General features: G+C 40.9%; 1 protein-coding gene across 1 annotated transcript in view; it reads right to left on the reverse strand.

The window, feature by feature from the left end:
- scfd1 (sec1 family domain containing 1) overlaps window positions 1-22,688 on the reverse strand; it is a 126,718-nt gene extending 104,030 nt beyond the window's left edge. Inside the window, exons 1-10 of the mRNA XM_055640669.1 lie at window positions 22,563-22,688; window positions 15,354-15,424; window positions 13,966-14,054; window positions 11,970-12,060; window positions 11,702-11,824; window positions 10,357-10,444; window positions 8,657-8,746; window positions 6,702-6,757; window positions 3,309-3,394; window positions 1,403-1,502 (exon numbers count right to left, since the gene is read on the reverse strand). Of these exons, the coding sequence (XP_055496644.1) occupies window positions 1,403-1,502; window positions 3,309-3,394; window positions 6,702-6,757; window positions 8,657-8,746; window positions 10,357-10,444; window positions 11,702-11,824; window positions 11,970-12,060; window positions 13,966-14,054; window positions 15,354-15,424; window positions 22,563-22,593 (825 nt within the window). The 5' untranslated portion in view covers window positions 22,594-22,688. The remainder of the gene's footprint in view (window positions 1-1,402; window positions 1,503-3,308; window positions 3,395-6,701; window positions 6,758-8,656; window positions 8,747-10,356; window positions 10,445-11,701; window positions 11,825-11,969; window positions 12,061-13,965; window positions 14,055-15,353; window positions 15,425-22,562) is intronic.
- Between the last annotated feature and the right edge of the window lie 316 nt (window positions 22,689-23,004).

A 23,004-nucleotide genomic window follows, 5' to 3' on the forward strand; every position in this document is an offset into this window, starting at 1 on the left:
TGTAATTTCTACATGGTGAAACCAAAATGCATAAAAATAGCTTTTTGTTAAAATCTGACAATGTGCACTTTAAACACATGTGAATTTTTCTATTACAAATCTCAAATTGTGGAGTACAGAGGCAAATTAATAAATGATGGCTCTTTGTCCCAAACATTATGGAAGGCACTGTATTTTGTACGTTAGTGAGATTAATTGATCGGCACTAACATTCCCCTGTTAATTAAAACATTCTTATATTGTAAAATAGTGGAAACTTTGCATGTTTAAAACAATAAAGCTATGAAAATAATGGAAATGAGATCAGATACAAGGCATCTCATTTTTGCACGCGGGTTTGTGTGCTTGAAAAGCTGCACCTTATTAAAAAAAGTGCAAATTAAATATACACGTGACTGCGTTCTCCGCAGTAAATTTGAGTGCGTTATTCCAAAAATACAAGTGTGCAAATCAAGCTTTGGTATTAAAGGAACAAGCAAATTATTTCAAAAACACAGAAATCAAACATGGGTAAAACAACATGTGCATGTACTGTTTTTGGAAAGATAATAGAGCAATGCAATGCAATGCAGCAATTTGGAACATAGTTTTGCTTCCTTGGACCAAGTTGCCAACTAATGTGCACATCGATAACAACATGTGCCCATCAGACAAGGTTTTCAGCAAGGGCATGTTAAATCAGTTAATATTTTAATTGTACTATAGGACAGTACAGTGCTTCCACACCTCAAAATATTTCCTGAAATAGAATCTCAAATTTCCTGGAATTGTATGGTATTTCCTGGTGTCGGGTCACGGCCGCTGCCAGGACTGGATTAAGAGTCAGTCATTCCTGCTCCTGCCTGGCGACGGGAGAACGGTCTCCTCTCTACCGACGGATCTGCTCCCTGGACGCCAGGCTGACTGTCGGCGAAGCTCCAACGCCGCGGATGGAGGTGATGGACCAGGCGGGCAAATGCTGCAGCCCCGGGCCAGGGGAAGCTTGACACCCCCGATTAAAAAAAAAAAAAAACAGACTCCCCCTCTCCCAACGCAATATTCCACGGCCCCACTAGGCCCGGGGCGTGGAAGTGATGTGTATGTGTAGTGAAAATGGTGGTGATCTGATCCCGCCCGGGCCCACTGTGCACCCGCGGGGAGGCAGCATCTTTTTGCGTCCATAAATCGTCACCGGCCTCCCCAACTACGCAGGCGCGGATGGTTACAAATATATTTCCCCCCCCAAATCAGCCCGTGGCCGAATTTACCGAAATTATTTCATTTCCCTAAAATTACCCGAAGACAACCAGAATTTCCTGAATTTCAAAGTCGAAACACTGGGACAGTATCTTTGTACTTAACTGCATTTAAACAGCATCATTGTCAGGGCCAAAACAAAGTGTTAGCAGAGTTGTTTACTTACCAGGACATCATGAACCAAGGCTTGGTATGTCCATGTATGATGTAATGGAGTTGCTAAATCTATATTTCTGTCCACAAGGACTAATAATGGTCTTTGGAAACTATAGAAGCAAAAGGAACAAAAATATTACTATACGCAAATTGGACTTTTCAATATATTGAAATAATAGACTATTCACTTGTCAACATCTTCCAAAGCTCCATGCCATGCAATCATGTTATTGAGAATTTCTTGTAAAAACAATTTCCAGAAATAAACAAATTCTGACAGTTTTCAACTATGGATGATGAACTGCAATTTTATGTGATTTAATTTGTTAGTTATTTAATTCTAAAAGCAGATATCTCATCTTAACATTCACAATCATGAACTGTTTACTGGTCTAACATTCAAAATAGAAACAAGTGTATAGAGGCAAATAATTAAATGATGGGTCTTTGTCCCAAACATTAATAATGTAACAACCAGAAACTGCAGATACATGTGTACATCAAAGATAGACACAAATTGCTGGAGTAACTCAGCAGGTCAGGCAGCATCTCTGTAGAAAAGGAACAGGTGACGTTTCAGGACAGGACCCTTCTTCAGCCCCCAGCTCTCAGTCAGGCTCCAGCTTCAGACACCTCCCTTGGATCATGACCCCACAGATGAGCACAGGCCATTACCTCCCAAACTGTCTCTGATTGTATCACTTCCGGCTGTCTGCCCGTCTCAGCTTCCAATCTTATCGTCCCCAGCCCCGCACAGCCCGCTTTTACTCAGTGGATCAAGCAGCATTGTGATCATAATAATAATAATAATAATAACTTTATTTGTTAAGCACCTTAAAAACAACCAAAGCTGACCAAAGTGCTGTACAGAAAAAAGAAAACAAGCAAGACATCATAAAACAGGCAGAACAACAGAACATACAACTAACACGAGGCGCATAAATTACATACAAAAATCCAAACAATAAATTAAAAAAACATAAAACACGAGTACGAACAACGCAGCAAAACCAAGCAAATAAAGTTAATAAACAATTCAACACCTCACTGGTCTACAAAGGCCATGGAGAATAGATATGTCTTCAGGAGTGATTTAAAAACAGCTAGAGAAGGGGCCTGTTTAACGTGCAGAGGCAATTCATTCCACAATCTCGGAGCCGACACAGCAAAGGCACGGTCCCCTCTGAGCTTCCGCTTAGTCTTTGGCTCAATCAGGAGCAGCTGATCATCTGACCTGAGAGAGCGGGAGGGCGAATAAGGGTGAAGAAGCTCAGATAGGTAGGACGGGGCAAGACCACTTAGGGATTTAAAAGTAAATAAAAGAATTTTAAAACGAATCCTATACTGAATAGGCAGCCAGTGGAGAGAGGCCAAAAGGTGAGAAACATGATCATGCTTTCGTGTGCCAGTCAAGAGACGAACAGCTGCATTCTGTACCATCTGGAGACGGGCGATGGAGGACCGACTAACCCCCAGATACAGTGCATTGCAGTAATCCAGCCGGGTGGTAACAAAGGCGTGGATTACCGTCTCAAAGTGCTGCCTTGACAAAATCGGCTTTATTTTTGCCAGCTGCCTCAGATGGAAAAAACCAGATTTAACAACAGCCCTCACCTGACAGTCAAATCTAAATCATTACTCAAGATGCTCCCTGACCCGCTGAGTTACTCCAGTATTATGTGTGCACCTTTTAAATAGACAGTATCCGAGGTTAGGACTGAAATCTCTGGAGCAGCGGGGTAACAGCACTAACTACTGCGAAACCGTGCTGGCAGTAGCTTATCACGCTCAAGAGCAAAAAGTAAAAACAAATGCTTTTACACAGCTTTTTTTAAAACAGTGCTAAATTGCAGAAAAACACGTTGTTATAACCCTGGATTTTTTTTCATGGGCATAGTAAATTTATCACCTTGTACCTGAATTGTCCTCCACCAAGACTATCTCCCGTGAAGAGACTATTTCTGGCATCTCGCAGATTTTCTCGCAGCTTCTTATCCAATTTCTAGGAAAAGCAATTAGGGTTACTTGGAATTGTAAAAATATCTCCATAACTACAGAGCGGAAAACGAGGAAATCATTACAAAAGTATTACTCATATACAACTGGTAAGAATAAAGGTAGTACTGACTAGGGTAGTTCAATCTCAAAAAAAAGTTGCAGTCTTCAAATTAGACATTGGTTTATGCGTGTCATATTACATTTAATAAGTATTTGAATTTCAACAACTAGTCGCATACTAGCCTAACTTATAATTGCATCAACAATTTTTCAGTTTCAGTGTTATGTCTGAACAAATAGTGAACATATCTAACACACAATTACTCAGGTTGAAGGAGGCAACCCACCATAGCTACTCAAGGCCAATTAGAAACGGAATAACTTAAAAAAAACCAGAATAACTTAAAAAAAAAACCCTCATCACAACAGGACTATATTTCCGAAGTAATGTAACGATACAAAGCATGTTACAAATTCTTTTTTTTAAGGACCTGACTAAAACAGTTATTTTTGGAAGTGCAGTCATTATTGTAAAGTTGAAATGCACCAATCTTTGTGTAATTGATGTGATGATTAGAGATTTTTTTCCCCCTCAGCAAAGCAAATCAGTATTGATGAAGGTACTAAAACAGGTATCCTTTATATATGCACATGATAAGTGACAAATGTCTGCATCAAGCTTGGGTCAAGAACACATTACTCATTCTTTCTTAATACTGTAGGTGATGCACTTCCAGTTTACTTTCTGCTCAGTATTTAGCATTATTAGATGGCCACGTGAGTGGGTCTACCTTGAGCAATTTAACATTGGGTCAGCACAGTGGTAGCCTCACAGTGCCAAAGACCCGGGTTCGACACTGCAGGTGCTGTCTGGACGGAGTTTGTACGTTCTCCGTATGACCGCGTGGCACTCCGGTTTCCTCCGACATACCAAAGATGTGCAGGTTTGTTGGTTGATTGGCCTCTGTAAATTATCCCTAGTGTGTAGGACAGAACTAGTGTTGGTTGGTTAGTGTTGACTCGGTGACCATAAAGGGCCTGTTTCCATGCTGTATCTCTAAACTAAACTAATAACGACGAGTTGACAAAACGTAATTTATTAGGTGTGGCAGACAAGGTGCGCCAAAATGCAAGCTGGTTAAAAATACAAACATTAGGTTTGAATCTATTGACATATTTCTGACTTGCTCAAGCTTCCATTGTGGAATTATTTCAGTCAACCACTCGGTAGCAATTCCGCCTCAATAAAGTCTATCCTTTTCACGATGTTTTTGTCACTGGTTTTAACTTTCCCTCCTTCAGCTCTCTGCTAAGGTCAAAATCTGTCCTGCATTACGCCTCGGTAATTTTTAACTAAACCCACAGTAAACTGTTGTTACAGTGCCCACCAAATGTTTGGGACAAAGACCCATCATTTATTTATTTGCCTCTGTACTCCACAATTTGAGATTTGTAATAGAAATAAAATCACATGTGGTTATAGTGCATATTGCCAGATTTTATTAAAGGCCATTTTTATACATTTTGGTTTCACCATGCAGAAATTACAGCTGTGTTTATACTTAGTCCCCCCATTTCAGGGCACCATAATGTTTGGGACACATGGCTTCACAAGTGTTTGTAAATGCTCAGGTGTGTTTAATTGACTCCTTAATGCAGGTATAAGAGAGCTCTCAGCACCTAGTCTTTCCTCAGGTCTTTCCACCTTTGAAAACTTTTTGTGCTGTTTATCAACATGAGGACCAAAGTTGTACCAATGAAAGTCAAAGAAGTCTTATAAGACTGAGAAATAAAAAAAACTGTTAGGGAGACATCAGCCAAACCTTAGGCTTACCAAAATCAACTGTTTGGAACATTAAGAAGAAAGAGAACACTGGTGAGCTTACTAATCGCAAAGGGACTGGCAGACCAAGGAAGACCTCCACAACTGATGACAGAAGAGTTCTCTCTATAATAAAGAAAAATCCTCAAACACCTGCCTGACATATCAGAAACATTTTTCAGGAATCAGGTGTGGATTTGTCAATGACCACTGTCTGCAGAAGACTTCATGAACAGAAATACAGAGGGTACACTGCAAGGTGCATACCACTGGTTAGCCGCAAAATTAGGATGGCCTGGTTAGTTTGCCAAGAAGTACTTAAAAGAGCAACCAAAGTACTGGAAAAAGGTCCTGAGGACAGTTGAGTCGAAGATTAACATATATCACGTTGATGGCAAGAGCAAAGTATGGAGGAGAGAAGGAACTGCCCAAGATCCAAAGCATACCACCTCATCTGTGAAACACCGCGGTGGGGGTGCTATGGCCTGGGGATGTATGGCTGCTGAAGGTACTGGCCCACTTATCTTCATTGATAATACAACTGCTGATGGTAGTAGCATAATGAATTCTGAAGTGTAATAGACACATCCTATCTGCTCAAGGTTGAAACCTTCTGCGTCGTTTGGAGCTTCCCGACATCAGTCTCTATCTGAGACTGCGAACTACTCAATGGTGAAATCCGCAGGCCGTGGTTCAAGCGTCAAATTTGGAAATCCGCAGGCCAGCAAATGGCCTTTATTAAAATCTTTTTTGGCATAACTTTGGTCTTCATGTCAATAAACAGCAATAAAAGTATCTAAATGGGATGGAAAGACTGGACTAGGCACTGAGAGCTCTCTTATACCTGCATTAAGGAGGCGATTAAACAAACCTGTGAAGTCTTGTGTCCCAAACATTATGGTGCCCTGAAATGGGGGGACTATGTATAAACACAGCTGTAATTACTACATGGCGAAACCAAAATGTATAAAAATGGCCTTTAATAACATCTGACAATGTGCACTTTAACCACATGTGATTTTTTCTAATACAAATCTCAAATTGTGGAGTACAGAGGCAAATAAATAAATGACGGGTCTGTGTCCCAAATATTATGGAGGGCACTGTATTATGCTAGGAGCTTTCTGTAATATCATTACTTTGGATACAGCACAGAAGCAGGAGCTTCGACCCACTGAGTTCATGCCGACCAACGATTACCCACACTAGCACTATCCCACACACTTGGGACAATTTACAATGTTACTGAATCCAATTAACCTATGTGATATTGTCATGCGATATTCAACAACTGTGTGCGAAGGCAAGTAAGACTAGTTTGCCAGCTTACATTAATTAAATTCATTTGCTTTGCTGATAGGAATAAAACTTTCTAACAGAAGCAATTAGAAACACAGATTTATCAGGTATACATTATGCATCATGTTTTGTTTTTAAAAAATAACCTTATTATTTGTGATGTAAACAGAAACAATGGAACATTTCTTACCACTGCTACCATATCAGCTGCATTTCCTCGTGCGCATCGTATAATTGGAACAGCACCTAAATTGAAACACGCAAATTAATCTCTGAGCTTTTCAGAGCAGCAAAACCTCTTTTCGTACTTTTAACTGGGATCCTTGTTTGATTCCCCACCCCGCTGTGTTCATCAGCGACTCGTCAACCTAAATTTTATTTAATTTCAAATATATACTTCAGTCATAATACAGTAAATAAAATCATTATGTCTTTCTCCACATTCGGCATGCCGTCAGCTCAATGCATTATCTTAGATCGTGTCAAAGCTACTCATGTTTCCTCAATCAATGCACCTGTGAAATGTTTGTGATACTGTTAGAGAGGGAGCAGTGCCCCAATTCCATTGGCAGCAGGACACTAAACTGTGGTCCTTCCTTTCAGAGCATCTGCAGAGGCTGCCCATGCTTCAGTGCATGTCTCAACAGGTAATCCTGCATGTGGACTATGCCAATTGGAAGTGTTTGCTTGCAGACCTCTTACGTCTGGGAAAAAAACAACATCGACAAATGTTGCCAACATTGTTGAAGGCACAGAGGCACAGCGGTAGAGATGCTGCCTTACAATGCCACAGATCCACATTTGATCTTAACTCCGGGTGCTGTCTGCACAGAGATTGTATGTTCTCCCTGTGACTGTGGGTTTTCTCCAGATGCTTCGGGTTCCTCCCACACACCATTGCTGTACAGGTTTGTAAGTCAATTGGTTTCGGAAAAATTGTAAAATGTTCCTAGTGTGTAGGATAGTGCTAATGCAAGTATATGGGACACCTGGTCGGCGCGGACATGGCGGGCCAAAGGGCCCGTATCCGTGCACTATCTCTAAAGTCTAATTGGCTTCTGTAAATTGTCCCTAGTGCGTAGGATTGAAATAGGGTATAGCTGATTTCTGGTCGGCGCAGTCTCGGTGGGTCGAAGGGCCTGATTCCACATTGTATCTCTAAACTAAACTAAAGTTCGAGTGGATCAAAGTGTATCTTTCAGCAAATTGATGATATTCCAGCACCAGTTGATGTTCCTCTTAGTATGCATCCCTGGGAACAGCCCATAGTTCACAGTTGTTCATGGTGAATGTTGACAAGGACCATTTATCCTCTTCCAGATGATCTTGGTAAATACATAGTGGATCAGGAGGCAGGTGCTTATCTCACCAACATTGGAACCATCTTGAAGCTAGGCTGTGATAGGAATGAGAATCTGGTTTTGCGGGAAAGTACTGATGGAGGGCTCTTACCAATGCCAGATAAACAAGGCCCAGGTGGTTGTTTAGGAGTCCTGGCAATGAGGCATTCTGCCAATTGACTTTGAGAGACTCCTCAGAAAACTGTACCAAAGGAACCAATGTCTCCTTCGCCTGCGGTTCCTCCAGCACATTCCAAGCTTTAGCATTGACTGATGGACTTTTGGTCAAAGTTTTTCCCAGAAGAAACTTTGGCATGAAGGACAGGCAACACAGCAAGATCCATATGAATAGAACAATGCATGGCAAAGGCCATGTACATCCTTCATTACACTGGGGACAGGTACAACCTCAGCATAGTAATACTCAATGTCTCTGTACTCTATGTGCAGTCACACGCAAAGGTGGTCATCACAATGATGGCTACGTTGGGCACATTTCTTTCCCTTTCTTTGAAAACATGCATCAATACCAATTATTGCATAAAACATAGAACAGTAGAGCACATGAACGGGCCCTTCTTTACACGGTATCTCTACTTGGCTTTTTACCCACAACATTGTCCATGCAATTCGAAAGCCATTAGAAGGTGACTATCATACGTCACACCCAACCACCCACAGGAAGGAGATTTCTCAAAGTATTTGAGAAATATATGAGTGGATTTTCTTTAAAACGATTTAATTTTTCTGCTACCGTAAAAATGCATGCAATAACAAATATAGGCAGTTGTCACACTGTACTCACCCATTGTAACAAAAAAACAGAAAAGGCTATCCACCAGAGTGTCCATAATTATTTCCATTTCTGTATCAGTGATATCAGGACGATTTATTGCTGAAATGAGATTGAAAGAAACAGGAAATTGTTTATCATATCAGACATGAATCAAAAGATCACAACACACTTTGCTATACAATATACATAGCATTACTGAAATATCATGGAAAATTGAAATTAAACCTAAATCTTAGCAAAACAACCCACTTCTGATACACATGTCAATTACCAAAATAAGGGATCGAAGACAGTACCATGATACGAGTTACGGTCCATGTTTGGATTGGATAACACGAATATGTCATTTTTCAAATATTGAAAAATAAGCCACAGGAAATTGTATATCGTCTCAGATGCAAATCAAAAGTTTGCAATGCACTTTACCGTTGCTTAAGTTTGAAATGTAATCACGATTACATCGTTGAAAGTGTAGTGGAGGATATGTACATGCCCTCTTCTCCCCTCTCCCATCAGACAAGAGGTATAGCGGTATGAAAGCACATACCTCCAGATTCAGGGACAGTTTCTTCCCAGCTGTATCAGGCTATTCTACAGAACCATCCTATTACCAACTAGAGAGCAGTCTTGACCTTCCATCGACCTCATTGGAGACCCTCGGACTAACTTTTATTGGTCACCACTGGACTTTATTCCCTTATCCTGTATTTGTACACTGTGGACGGCTTGATTGTAAACATGTGTAGTCTTTTTGCTGACTGGAAAAAGCTTTTCACTGTACCTAGGTGCACGTGACAATAATAAACTACACCTAAGCTAGTTACTAGAAACAGCAATGAAATAATAATAAATGTTTCAGTAATGTCGCCAAAATTATAAACATTGACAATGACACTAAGATATCTTTATCCAAAAGATAGACACAAAGTGCTGTTGTAACTCAGCGGGTCAGGCAGCATTTCTGGAGAAAAGGAATGGGTGATGTTTCAGGTTGGGACTCTGGATTTACTATACACAAGTGATTCGTAGCTTCAGATTAAAACTGCACCCAAAAGACATCATTATACAACATTATACAACATACCCTCAGTACTGCCCTGAAGTTTCCACCTGCATTGCTGTGCTCAGGTTCTTATAGCACAATTGATACACAAGAGTTGAACTTATTTTCAGTTTTTTTTTAATGGATTAAATTTATATGCATTAGTTAGAAAAGAGCAAGCAGCACAGAAAAGTTAACAAGTAGGGCTTGATAGTTCAATTCTCATTTTTTTGTCCTGTTCAGGATTTTATTTACTACAAGTACAAAATCAATTTCAAAATTGTTGAAATTTATTTTCTTAGATTTTCAAAGTCAGCAATCTTTTTGATCCTAGGACTGGAATGTTGTAACATTATTTTTAAGCATTCAAAGACTAAGCATTATATTTGCAAAAATATTTCCTGTTTTCCTTTGAAATATATATTTTGAAATCTGGCAATGCACATTTGCTGATCAAATTTAATGCACAAATGCTTCATCAACAGTCAAGGCTTGGGCACATTTTCATGCTGAAATAATTTTTTTCCCCCAAAATTGAATTATATTTTAAAAGTTTAATTTAAATGTATTATTATTTGGAATTATTATTGAAAGCAGACTTAAATATGAACAAAAAAAAACATTTCTGGTGCACATATCAATCCAGAAATAAGGGACGAGGCAGTACCATGATATGAGATTAGCTCCTTGTTCTGATTGCACAATACGAACATGTCATCTTCCAAAGTGATAAAGTTTAAATACTGATCAAATAACTGCAAAAATAAGCAAAGCAGAAAAGAATTACAACATCACATAATGATTAATTCATTCATTTATTAATTCATAAAATCCATCAACAAATACTAGAGATTTTAAAGTTAAATAAGAATCTCTAAAATATTGCTAATATTTTTTTGATATGAAGGTAAATAACAAATGCTAGCATTTCAGCCAAAGTAAAAGAATATTGTTAACTATGAAAGTCCAGGTGTCAAATCGGCTTGGTGTGAACATGAAACATGTGAAGCAACTTTAATTGTTAGCAGAAATTCAGCAGTATCGAATAATATTCATAATCCTCATCATGCATGCATTTAATCTTAAAAACTGTATTAGAATTGGGTTTGGTCATTTTAAACTGATTACACTGTGCACATTGACAGTAAGTTATATCCATACATGTGCAGCAAAGAAAGTTATCATTTTGAGTGACATCTACTTTTAACATTTCAGGGCAATAGATGATTCATGGTGTTGAACGTTTAGTTTAGAGAAACAGAGTTCCTGCCGAACATCAATCAACCGTTCACAATAGTTTTACATTAGCCGGATTTCCCCATCCACTCCCTACACACTAGGGGCAATTTACAGAGGCCAATTAACCTGCACATCTATGGGATGTGGGAGGAAACTGAAACACCTAGAGGAAACCTTTGTGATCACAAGGAGAATGTGCAAACTCTGTAAAGACAGCATCCAAGGTCAAGATCGAACCCGGATCTCTGGTGCTGTGAGGCAGCAGCTCTACCAGCTGCACCACTGTGCCATCCCTCAAGGATAAACATAAGATTTAGTTTAGTTTAGTGATACAGCGTGGAAATGGACCCTTCAGCTCATGCCGACCAATGATTCCCCCGTACTCTAATTCTAGCCTACACACTGGGGATAATTTACAAAAGCAAATTAACCTACAAACCTGCATGTCTTTGGGATGTGGGAGGAAACCAGAGCACCCAGAGAAAACCCATAGAGAGAATGCACAAACTAGGTACAAACAACCCCGTTAGTCAGGATTGAGCCCGAGTTTCTGGCGCTGCAAGGCAGCAACTCTACCGCTGCACAACGATTTAGATGTACAGCAAATATATGTAGAGCTAAGCACATATCAGACAGATGTGAACGGGCAATTTTAAAAGCAAAAGTGGCAGGAAAAGTAAACATTGCATTTAGGCAAAGTTACTTCTTAACTTCCAGTGCAGAAAAAAGATCAGAACAAAGTACGAATTCCTGAGTGAATAATATGAACTGACCTTGGCAACTTGGGCTACTGCATTTGTACTGAGAGCCGCACTGGCAATGTCTTCCAGTTTACTTCTTGAAATAGCTGAGATGAAGTTTAAGTAATAGGACTCATAGAGCTGGTTCCGAAGATCCTACGAAACAATTAAGCACAAAATTAGCATTCTGTTAAGAAAATTAAATGGAAAAATTAAAATATTTAAATAACAAGGTAAAATTCTCATCACCTTTCCACATCCGATGCATAAAAGTTGCTTTAATTAATAAATTGTGCATTACCTGGCATACTCTGTCAACATTTTCTTCGGTTGGCATTACAAAATAAATTGCTGGAACATCTGGAATAGGATCTCTGTCAGAGTGCAATAGCCTGAAAATTTTAACTCCAATTTAAAATAAAGTAAACACAACAGTGTAATGCTATACTTCTTGATACAGGGAAAGGCATAATCTCTCAAAAATAAACCACAACAAAACAAATATTTGAATCATACACATGAGAGAATTATCTTTTCAGAGTAAAATTTATGGCGTGTGTTCTTTGAGGATTATAAAAATAATGCTAAATGAAAAGCCTAACAATAATGATTATGTACAGTGCTCCATAATGTTTGGGACAAAGACCCATCATTTATTTATTTGCCTCTGTACTCCACAATTTGAGATTTGTAATCGAAAAAAAAAATCACATGTGGTTAAAGTGCACATTATCAGATTTTATTAAAGGCCATTTTTATACATTTTGGTTTCACCATGTAGAAATTACAACCACGTTTACACAGTCCCCCCATTTCAAGGCACCATAATGTTTGGAACACATGGCTTCACAGGTGTGTTTAATTGCATCCTTAATGCAGGTATAAGAGAGCTCTCAGCACCTAGTCCAGTCTTTCCATCACATTTAGATACTTTTATTGCTGTCTATTGACATGAAGACCAAAGTTGTGCCAACGAAAGTCAAATAAGCCATTATGAGATTGAGAAACAAGAATAAAACTGTTAGAGACGTCAGCCATACCTTAGGCTTACCAAAATCAACTGCATGGACCATCATTAAGAAGAAAGAGAGCACTGGTGAACTTACTAATCGCAAAGGGACTGGCAGGCCAAGGAAGACCTCCACAACTAATGACAGAAGAATTCTCTCTATAATAAAGAAAAATCCCCAAACAGCAACCGATGGTGTCCATAAATCGCAGACCTCAAGCAGTCATTGCATGCAAAGGATATGCAACAAAATACTAAACATGTCTACTTTCATTAAGATGACATTGCTGTGTCCCAAACATTATGGTGCCTGAAAATGGGGGGACTATCTGTAAACACTGCTGTAATTTCTACATGGTGAAACCAAAATGTATAAAAATTGCCTTTATTAAAATCTGACAACGTGCACTTTAACCACATGCGATTTTTTTCTATTACAAATCTCGAATTGTGGAGTACAGAGGCAAATAAATAAATGATGGGACTTTGTCCCAAACATTATGGAGGGCACTGGTAGTTGTTTATGAGTGAGTATGATAGACACTTAGAGTACATATACTTCAGTGACTCAACGATTCAATTACATGAGAGATAGGGGTAGCAGAGAGGCACAGTGGTAGAATTGCTGCCTTCCAGTGTCAGAGATCTGGGTTTGATCCTGCCTACGGGTGTTGTTTGTATGGAGTTTACACGTTCTCCCTGTGACTGTGCGGGTTTACTTCAAGTGCTCAGGTTTCCCCCCACATCTCAAAGATGCGCGGGTTTGTAGGTTAATTGGTTTCTATAAATTGTCCATAGTGTATGGGATAGAACTAGTGTATGGGGATCGTTAGTCGGTGTGGACAAGGTGAGCCGAAGGGTCTGTCTCAAACTAAACTAAACTGTGTATCAAATTTTAATACTTGCTTACATTTGGTTCACAACCCAGAAACTGAATACAGCTTTGCCATTAACATACATCAAATTAAGAAGGAATGTAAAGCATGTCTACTAATTTTAGTATTACAGTCCAGTGCTTAAGGAAACGTGAGTTTGGATGATGTAAACAGAATTTTGATATTCTTAATTTCCATAAACATTTTTGGAACCTGCAAAACTGATGAACAGTTAATTTTTAGATCATTGATAACTTGCATTACAATCTACTAGCAAAACAAATTGACCCGACATGGACACTGCTTATTAATTTTAAATATCTGCAGGGAATTAAAGGCTTTCTTAAAACATGTCATAGACATCATTATTGTCTATTTTACAATACAGATGCCCAAGATTAAATTTCTCTTACAGGTGCAAAGTGATGCCCATGTCTCTCAACTCTTTCACAGATAGCAATGGTGAAATGATGTCCTGACCAAATCGATCATAAATCAGAATCTGCAGTAGAAACAATAAGAATTATGGCTAAAAGAATACCTCTATTACAGAAAGAAATTACAGCAGTGTTTACACATAGTCAGCCCCCCCCCATTTCAGAATATCTCTACTTTCTATTAATACTTATATGAACACAAATTATTGCAGAGGTTGCGAATTTGAAAACAAAATGCACAAAAACAGATAAAGCATCATCTGTGAAAACATAAACAGTTAATGTATCAGACCAAATGGTGGCACTGTGGCACAGCAGTAGTTGCTGCCTTAGAGCGCCAGAGACCCGGGATCAATCCCAACTACGGATACCGTCTGTATGAAATTCGTATGTCCTCCCCTTGGCCTAAACAAAGAACTGGTAAAAGATAAAATGTTTTATGATGTAAAGAAAGGTGGAAAGAATAGATCTGAAACAGTGAGAAATCTGAAATGGCTAGATGGATAATAATACAAAGCAAAGGGGAATTATTTGGTCGTAAACGTACAATGACAGCAGCAGAATTGTCTCAATTACTGAAGGATAGTCCAGACGGGAGTAGTGCACTTGATTGAAGAGTAATGCATTGTTCGGGAGATTATATTGCATCATTTTAAATAACAGATGACTAGAGGTTCAGGTCCATGCTTATGCATTAGTATGTCTAGATCTATCACCATAATGGTTTCCATCCCATCACAGATCTTTGCTTTGGTCTTTAGCTCCCATCTCTACTTTCAATGAATGCTAAAACTTGCTTGATCTTTAACATTTTCTAGTCCTAACAACGATCACCAATCCAAAATATTAACTCAGTTTTTCTTCCAGATGCTCTTTGCCTGCTGAGTATGCCCTGCACTTCCAGCTTGCATTCATTAACATTAATCCCAAGTGTTAGAAGCTTGAATAATGGTAGATACACACAAAGTGCTAGAGTAACTCAACGGGCCAGACAGCATCTCCGGAGAAAAAGGATGGGTGATGTTTCGGGTTGGGACAGTTTATGCCCCATTGTCAACAAATATGTATAAATACCCCCAAATATTTATTTTTCTCATCACCAAAGAAAATGACATGTTAATCCATTGTGATAGTTTAAACAGTTACAAGCACAGACAACATTAATTAAATAGGCTAATATGTGCAACAGTTTTTGTCACAGCTGCATAGTTTGAATCTTTTGTTTCTCTAATAATGCAATGTAGTTTGAAAATGTAGTTTGAAAATGCAGTATTTTAAAATCTTCACTTAAGAGCTTTAGTGTTGAGGATATTTTATATTTGATTACATTTACCAGCAATCTAGATACACAAAGATTCCCTCACCTTCCATACTGGTTCAGTGGTGCTGTTTTTAACTGGAATGATATTGAAGTTTAACATTCGTTTCAGAGCAGCTGTAACATAAAAGAAAAATATCCACCGAAACATGAAAGCTATCATTAAAACCCAAACAATTTCAATCAAATGCATTTCTACAGTATTAACCATCACATTTTGCATTGTTATGTTTAAAATAAACAGTGGGAAGAAATTCCACAAAATTCTTGGAAAGTTTCTCATTATACAAGAGCCTGTGTAGTAAGAAACTGCAGATTCTGGTTTATACCGAAGACGACACAGAGTGCTGGAGTAACTCAGCGGATCACGCAAAAAGGAATCGGTGACATTTTGGGTCGGAACATCAGTTCTTCAGACTGAAAGTAGAGGGGGGCAGGGAGGGGAACCTGAAGTAGGAAAAGGCCAGAACAAATTAGGGCCAGCAACTTCTATGAGAACAGCATTATCGTGCAAAAAGATGTATCTATCAACAAACATTTATTCCCAGGAATACGTCAATCCTCTGCCTTTATTGTGCAATTATTTAATCTCAAATGAGAAAACTGGCAAGCAACGTATGATTTAGAACGTAAGAAATTCTAGCTCTTATAGGCAAGGCTATTTCCTTACCAGTACTTACTTTTATCATTATACCTTTAGCTATTTCTAAACCTACCTTTTTTCCTTCAACGTATTTAATTTTAATAGGCTGTGGGCCGAGCATCGAAAATGTGTTGAGAATTTAACTTTCGTGACCCATGTCTGGGAACTACTTGAAATTTTGCGCAGATTTAGATAAAGTATAATTGAGAAGGAAATCATAATTCGTCAGTGCCAAAAGTTAAACATTAATGAATTAAGCTAATTAGAAAATGAGATCGAAAAAATAAGCTCCATCTAGTGTTCAATGCTCATATTACTCCATGGGGAGCCTAATTCTGTGCTGCTGCTTTTTAAACCATATCAAGTCAAGTGAGTTTATTGTCATGTGTCCCAGATAGGACAATAAAATTCTTGCTTGCTGCAGCACAACAGAGTATTGTAAGCATAAATACAGAACAGTTCAGTGTGTCTATATAGCATAGACCAGATATATACACAGAAATAAACAGATAAAGTGCAATAGGCTGATATATTTCAAAGTTTGTTTGATGGTGAGTGTAATAGCTTGATGGCTGTGGGGAAGAAGCTGTTCCTGAACCTGGATGTACTAGATTTCAGGCTCCTGTAGGTTCTACCTGATGGCAGCGGAGAGATGAGTGTGTGGCCATGAGTGTGTGGGTCCTTCATAATGTTGGCAGCCTTTTTGAGGCAGCGACTGCGATAGATCCCTTCGATGGTGGGGAGGTCAGAGCTGATGATGGACTGGGCAGTGGTCACAACTTTGTGCATTCTTTTCCACTCCTGGACACTCAAATTGTCGAACCAAGCCACAATGCAACCAGTCAGCATGCTCTCTACTGTGCACCTGTAGATGTTCGAGAGAGTCCTCTTTGAAATCCTGACTCTCCGTAATATTCTCAGGAAGTAGAGGCGCTGATGTGCTTTCTTTATAATTGCATCAGTGTGCTGGGACCAGGAAAGATCTTTGGAAATATGCATACCCAGGAATTTGAAGTTTTTGACCCTTTCCACCATGATATAAATGGGATTGTGAGACCCCATCCTACCCCTTCCAAAGTCCACAATCAGTTCCTTGGTTTTGCTGGTGTTGAGAGCCAAGTTATTGTCCTGGCACCATTTGGTCAATCGGTCGATCTCACTTCTATACTCTGACTCGTCACCATCAGTGATTCATCCCACAACAGTGGTGTCGTCGGCGAACTTGATGATGGAGTTTGCACTATGTCCGGCTACACAGTCATGAGTATAGAGTGACTAAAGCAAGGGGATGAGCACGCAGCCTTGAGGTGCTCCCGTGCTGATTGTTTCAAGGATGACACATTTCCACCAATACGGACAGACTGGGGTCTGTAGATGAGGAAGTCGAGGATCCAATTGCATATAATAATATATGTGTGTGTGTGTATATATAATATATATGACGTGAATATGACTGTAATTATATATAATTATATAATATAATATAATTGAGAGTATGTATTTTGTATGAGACTGCCGCAGAGGTCCGGCTCCTGAACCAGCCTAATTAATGGGTGAAGGCAGTTCCTGTGGGCTCCCCCGTTTTCTGAACCCCACTGACTGCGGGTCATGGCCATAGCGGGTCTGGGGCAGTGCCAGGCTGTGGGAAGGCTAAGGCATCTTTCTCAGGGGCTATGAAACTTAACACCGAGTCATACAGGCCCCTTTGGCCCAACTTGCCCACACCAGCCAACATGTCCCAGCTACACTAATTCCACCTGCCAGCGTTTATTTCCTATCCCTCTAAACCTGTCCCATACATGTACATGTCTAATTGTTTCTTAATTGTTCCATTAGTCCCTGCTTCAACTACCTCCTCTGGCTGCTTGTTCCACTCACCCACCACCCTTTGTGTGAAAAGGTTACGACTCAGATTCATGTTACCTTAAACCTATGACTTCCCCCTTCACCTTAAACCTATGTCCTCTGGTCCTCGATTCCCCTACTCTGGGCAAGGGCCTGTGCATCTACTCGATCTATTCCTCTCATGATTTCTATAAGATCACCCCTCATTCTCCTGCACTCCAAGGAATAGTCCCAGCCTGCTCAACCTTGCCTTAGAGCTCAAACCCTCGAGTCCTGACAACATCTTCATAATCTCTGTGCCCTTTCCAACTTGACAACATCTTTCCTGTAACATGGTGCCCCAAAATGAACGCAATACTCCAAATGTGGCCTCACCAATTACTTATATAACTGCAACTTGAACTCCCAACTTTTATACTCAAAACTCTGACTGTGCCAAAAGCCTTTTTAACCACGTGACGCCATCATGTGACGCCATCTTCAACGAACTATGTACCTGTACTCCTAGATCCCTCTGCTCTGCACCATTCCTCAGAGCCCCACCATTTACTGTGTCGGTCCTGCCCATGTGAGCCTTTCTGAAATGCAACACCTCACATTTCTCGGTATTAAATTCCATCAACCATTCCTCAGCCCACCGATCAAGATCCTGCTGCAATTTTTCACAACCATCTTCATTATCTGCAATACCACCCACTTTTGTATCATCAGCAAACTTGCTAATCTTGCCACTTACGTTCTCATCCAAATCATTGATATAGATAACAAACAGTAATGGGCTCAGCACAAAACCTTGAGGCCAACCACTTGTCACAGGCCACACTGTTCCTAATCAGCCCATGCCTGTATATCTTATCCTCTAGAATACTCTCTAGTAACTTTCCAACTATAGATGTTTAGCTCACTGGCCTATAGTTCCCAGCCTTTTCCATACAGCTCTTCTTGAATAGAGGCACAACATTTGCCATCCTCCAGTCTTCCGACACCTCTCCTGTATTTAATGACAATCCTTCGCTTTTAACCAGGGCTCCCGCAATTTCCTCTCTGGTGTCCCAGAGTTCCCGGATATATAAGTAAGTAAGTTTATTGGCCAAGTATTCACATACAAGGAATATACATACAACAAAATACCAAATCAAAGGGAGGCTACAGATTTTTGGCTGTTGAGTAGAGCAACTACTCGTGGATAAAAACTGTTTTCATGTCTGGCTGTGGCAGCTTTGACAATCTGGAGTTGCCTTCCAGAGGGAAGTGATTCAAAGATTTTGTGGCCAGGGTGAGAGGGGTCAGAGATGATCTTGCCCGCTCGCTTCCTGGCCCTTGCACTGTACAGTTAGTTCATCAATGGAGGGAAGGTTGCAGCCAATAACCTTCTCTGCTGATCGGATGATTCGCTGCAGCCTCCAGGTGTCATGCTTGGTGACTGAGCCAAACCAGACCATGATGGAAAAGGTGAGAACAGACTCTACGATGGCCGCATAGAATTGGACCATCATTGCCTGTGGCAGATTGTGCTTCCTCAGCTGCCGTAGGAAGTACATCCTAAGTTGTGCATTTTTGACTGTGGAGTCGATGCTCGCACCCCACTTAAGGTCCTTGGAGATGATGGTTCCCAGGAACTTAAAAGACTTAAGTGATGTGACTGTGGTGTTGATGATGAGTGGGATGAGGGGAGGGGGGTCTCTCCTAAAGTCTACAATCAATTCCACTGTCTTAAGAGCATTGACCGCTCGGTTGTTGCTACGACACCAGCTGTGACATTTCCTGTCTGTAGGCAGATTCTTCCCCATCCTGGATCAGTCCAATCAGAGTTGTGTCGTCCGCAAACTTGAGAAGCTTGACAGAGGTGTCTGTGGAGGTGCAGTCGTTGGTGTAGAGAGTAGAGGAGAGGAGTGAGTACGCAGCCTTGCAGTGGTCCTATGCTGAGCGTTTGAAGGTCCGAGATGTGCTTTCCCAGCCTCACATGCTGCTTCCTGTCTGTCAGGAAGTTGGTGATCCACTGACAGAGGGATTCAGGCACAGTCAACTCGGAAAGTTTTGAGCGTAGTAGCTCTGGCACAATGGTGTTGAATGCAGAGCTAAAATCAACAAACAGGATCCTCGCATAGGTCCCCTGGTGGTCTAGGTGCTGTAGGATGAAGTGCAGGCCCAGGTTGACTGCATCATCCACAGATCTATTGGCCCGATATGCAAACTGCAGAGGATCTAGCAGGGAGTTTGTGATATTTTTCAGCTTGGCCAGCACAAGCCTTTCGAGTGTCTTCATGACTACAGAGGTCAGTGAGACAGGCCTGTACTCATTAAGACAAGTAATCCTTGCCTTTTTTGGGTACAGGGACAATAGTGGAGACTTTGAAGCAGGCTGGGACAGTACATGTTTGCAGGGACTGGTTAAAAATGTCTGTATAGATGTTGGCACAGAGCTTAAGAATAGAGGGAGAAACACTGTCAGGTCCTGGAGATTTCCTGGCTCTTTTGTCCTCTGAAAAGCCTCTCCAGCTCCTCTATTTTTATTGTTGATATTGGATAAGTTATGTTGTGCAGCAGAGATGGTGTGGGTGATTGGGTGTGAAGTGGTGATTGGAAGGGGGTGGGTGTAGAAATGCCCAGACTTTGCAGATGAGGCCAGGCTGTGAGTGGACGTGAAGTGCTGGTCGGGGTGCGAAGTTGTCCATTCTTTTCATACTGAAGTCTTGCCTTAAGTAGGTGTGAAGTGGTGAATGGGAAGGAGAGAGCGCAGGGTCCATTCTTTGTAGACTGGGGTCTGGCTGTGTTGGTTGGGGAGGGGTATCTGATTGGGCCCTGGAGATTTGTCTACCTTCATACACGATAGGATCTTCAGCACTTCTTCGACTGTAATACTGACTGCCCTCAAGATATTTCATTGACTGCCCCTAGATCCTCCGTCCTCCTGTCTTTCTCCTCGGTAAAAATGGAGGAGAAATACTAATTGAGGACCTTGACCATCACCTGTGGCTCCACACAGAGTAGACTGCTTTGATTCTTGAGGGGTCCAACTCTCTCTCTCTCTCTCTCCCTCTCTCTAGTTACCCTTTTTCCATTTATATACATTAAATCTCTTGGGATTATCCTTAATGTTATAACCCAAAAACAAGAATTCGTAAGTCGATAGCACATCCCTTAAAAGTAGTAAGAGAGCTACTGTGATAATTAATGAGCGGTACATTTAACGGAGGTATACCTCCATTGGTAAAGGGGATATTAAAATTATACCAAATCTAGTTCGAAGGGTTCTGACTCGAAACATCACCTATGCATGTTCTGCAGAGATGCTACCAGACCTGCTGAGTTACTGCAGCATTTTGTCACCAGCATCAGCAGTTCCTTGTTTCTACAAGCACCAGTATGAAATCTAACCCTGCATCAGAGACCAGGAGCTGTAGCTTGATTGGGCAGTCCTATATCAAAGTTTAAACAAATTAAAACTCATGTAGCCGTTTTTGCAAGAAGGGCCCTGACCAGAAATATCACCAATCCATGTTCTGCTGAGATGCAGCCTGGCCTGCTGAGTTATTCCAACGCTGTGTCTTATGTTTACAAACAAGCAAATGGGCAGCACAGTGACACAAAGGTAGAGTTGCTGCCTTACAGCGCCAGATACCCGGGGTCAATCCTGTTTCCATGCTATATCTTTAAACTAAACTAAAAGCATCTGCAGTTCCTTGTTTCTCCAATCTAGTTTATTGCAGGGACATTATTAGATACAGGGGCAGCTCAATATTGGCATATGCAACAGGTGGACAAAGCATATTCTACATAGGAACTATGTGAAACTGTAGAAACTGCAGATGTCAGATCTAGAGTGTTTTATTGTCATATGTCCTTCCAAAAAGAACAATGAAATTCTCACTTGTAGCATCACAAAATAATATGTAAATATGATATAGGAAAGAACTGCAGATGCTTGTTTAAATCGAAGGTAGACACAAAATGCAAGAGTAACTCAGCGGGACAGGCAGCATCTCTAGAGAGAAGGGAGTGGGTCATCTTTTGGGTCGAGACCCTTCTTCAGACTGATCAGAGTAAATATGGTGAACACAAAATGCTGGAGTAACTCAACAGGACAGGCAGCATCTCTGGAGAGAAGGAACGGTCGACGTTTCGGGTCGAGACCCTTCTTCAGACCCGAAACGTCGCCCGTTCCTTCTCTCCAGAGATGCTGCCTGTCCTGCTGAGTTACTCCAGCATTTTGTGTCTACCTTCGATTTAAACCAGCATCTGCAGTTCTTTCTTACACATAGAGTAAATATGGTAATCTGTATGCAATATCATCAACGAAAAAATAAAGTTCAGTATATATATATTTTGTAAATATACATACACACAAAAGGCACAAAGTGTTGGAGTAACTCAGCAGGTCAGGCAGCATCTCTGGAGAACACGGATACGTGATGTTTCAGATGATGACCATTCTTCAGAATACGTGAAACTATTGTGTTTTGTGTTTGTCCCGGCGCCACATAAACACCGACGTTCAAGGGGAAGCCACACCACGTCCTGGAGAATGATTGCCTTCACAGACAAGTCACTGCAACCGGTGGAGCCATTTAAAGACGCGGTGGGAGTCACCGCTTGGCGAAGGCGGCAGCCGGGCCGGACCGGGCCTCGGAACCGCAGACACAAACACAGTAAACTCCGCGCCGTGTCATCCCCGTCCCCCTCAGCCCGATTGTCTGCGCCACCTGTCAGTGCGGCCCAGATGGGTGCAACCGGCGCGTTTGTCGACGCCGTTGAGCGGCTACTCACCGATCTGCTTCTCCCGCACGGACGCCGCCATCTTGCCTCCAGGTCCCCGTCTGACGCGGTCAGGGATGACGTGGCAGCCGCCGGCACCAACTCCTCGCACCGCCGCAATGATCCTAATAGCTGCGCCCTTGCGCTACCGCCACCACCAGAAAATAGACACAAAAATACTGGAGTAACATAACGGGACAGGCGGCATCTATCTCTACAGCGCAGGAATGGGATGATGCTTGCGGTCGAGACCCCTCTTTGGAAATTTCGTTCAGACCGTAAGGTCTGAATGACAATAAAGGAAATTCAGATTCAGAAAGTGAACCAAATGTCACACACGTGACCAGATGTCATCACAAAGTATACATTAAAATAAATTCTGGAAGAGATTAATCTTATTCATTGTTACTTCCCTACCTACAGAACTATAATGCATGTCTGCTAAATATCCGAA

The sequence above is a fragment of the Leucoraja erinacea genome, chromosome 9 (assembly GCF_028641065.1).
Source record: "Leucoraja erinacea ecotype New England chromosome 9, Leri_hhj_1, whole genome shotgun sequence".
Taxonomy (NCBI): Eukaryota; Metazoa; Chordata; class Chondrichthyes; order Rajiformes; family Rajidae; genus Leucoraja; species Leucoraja erinaceus.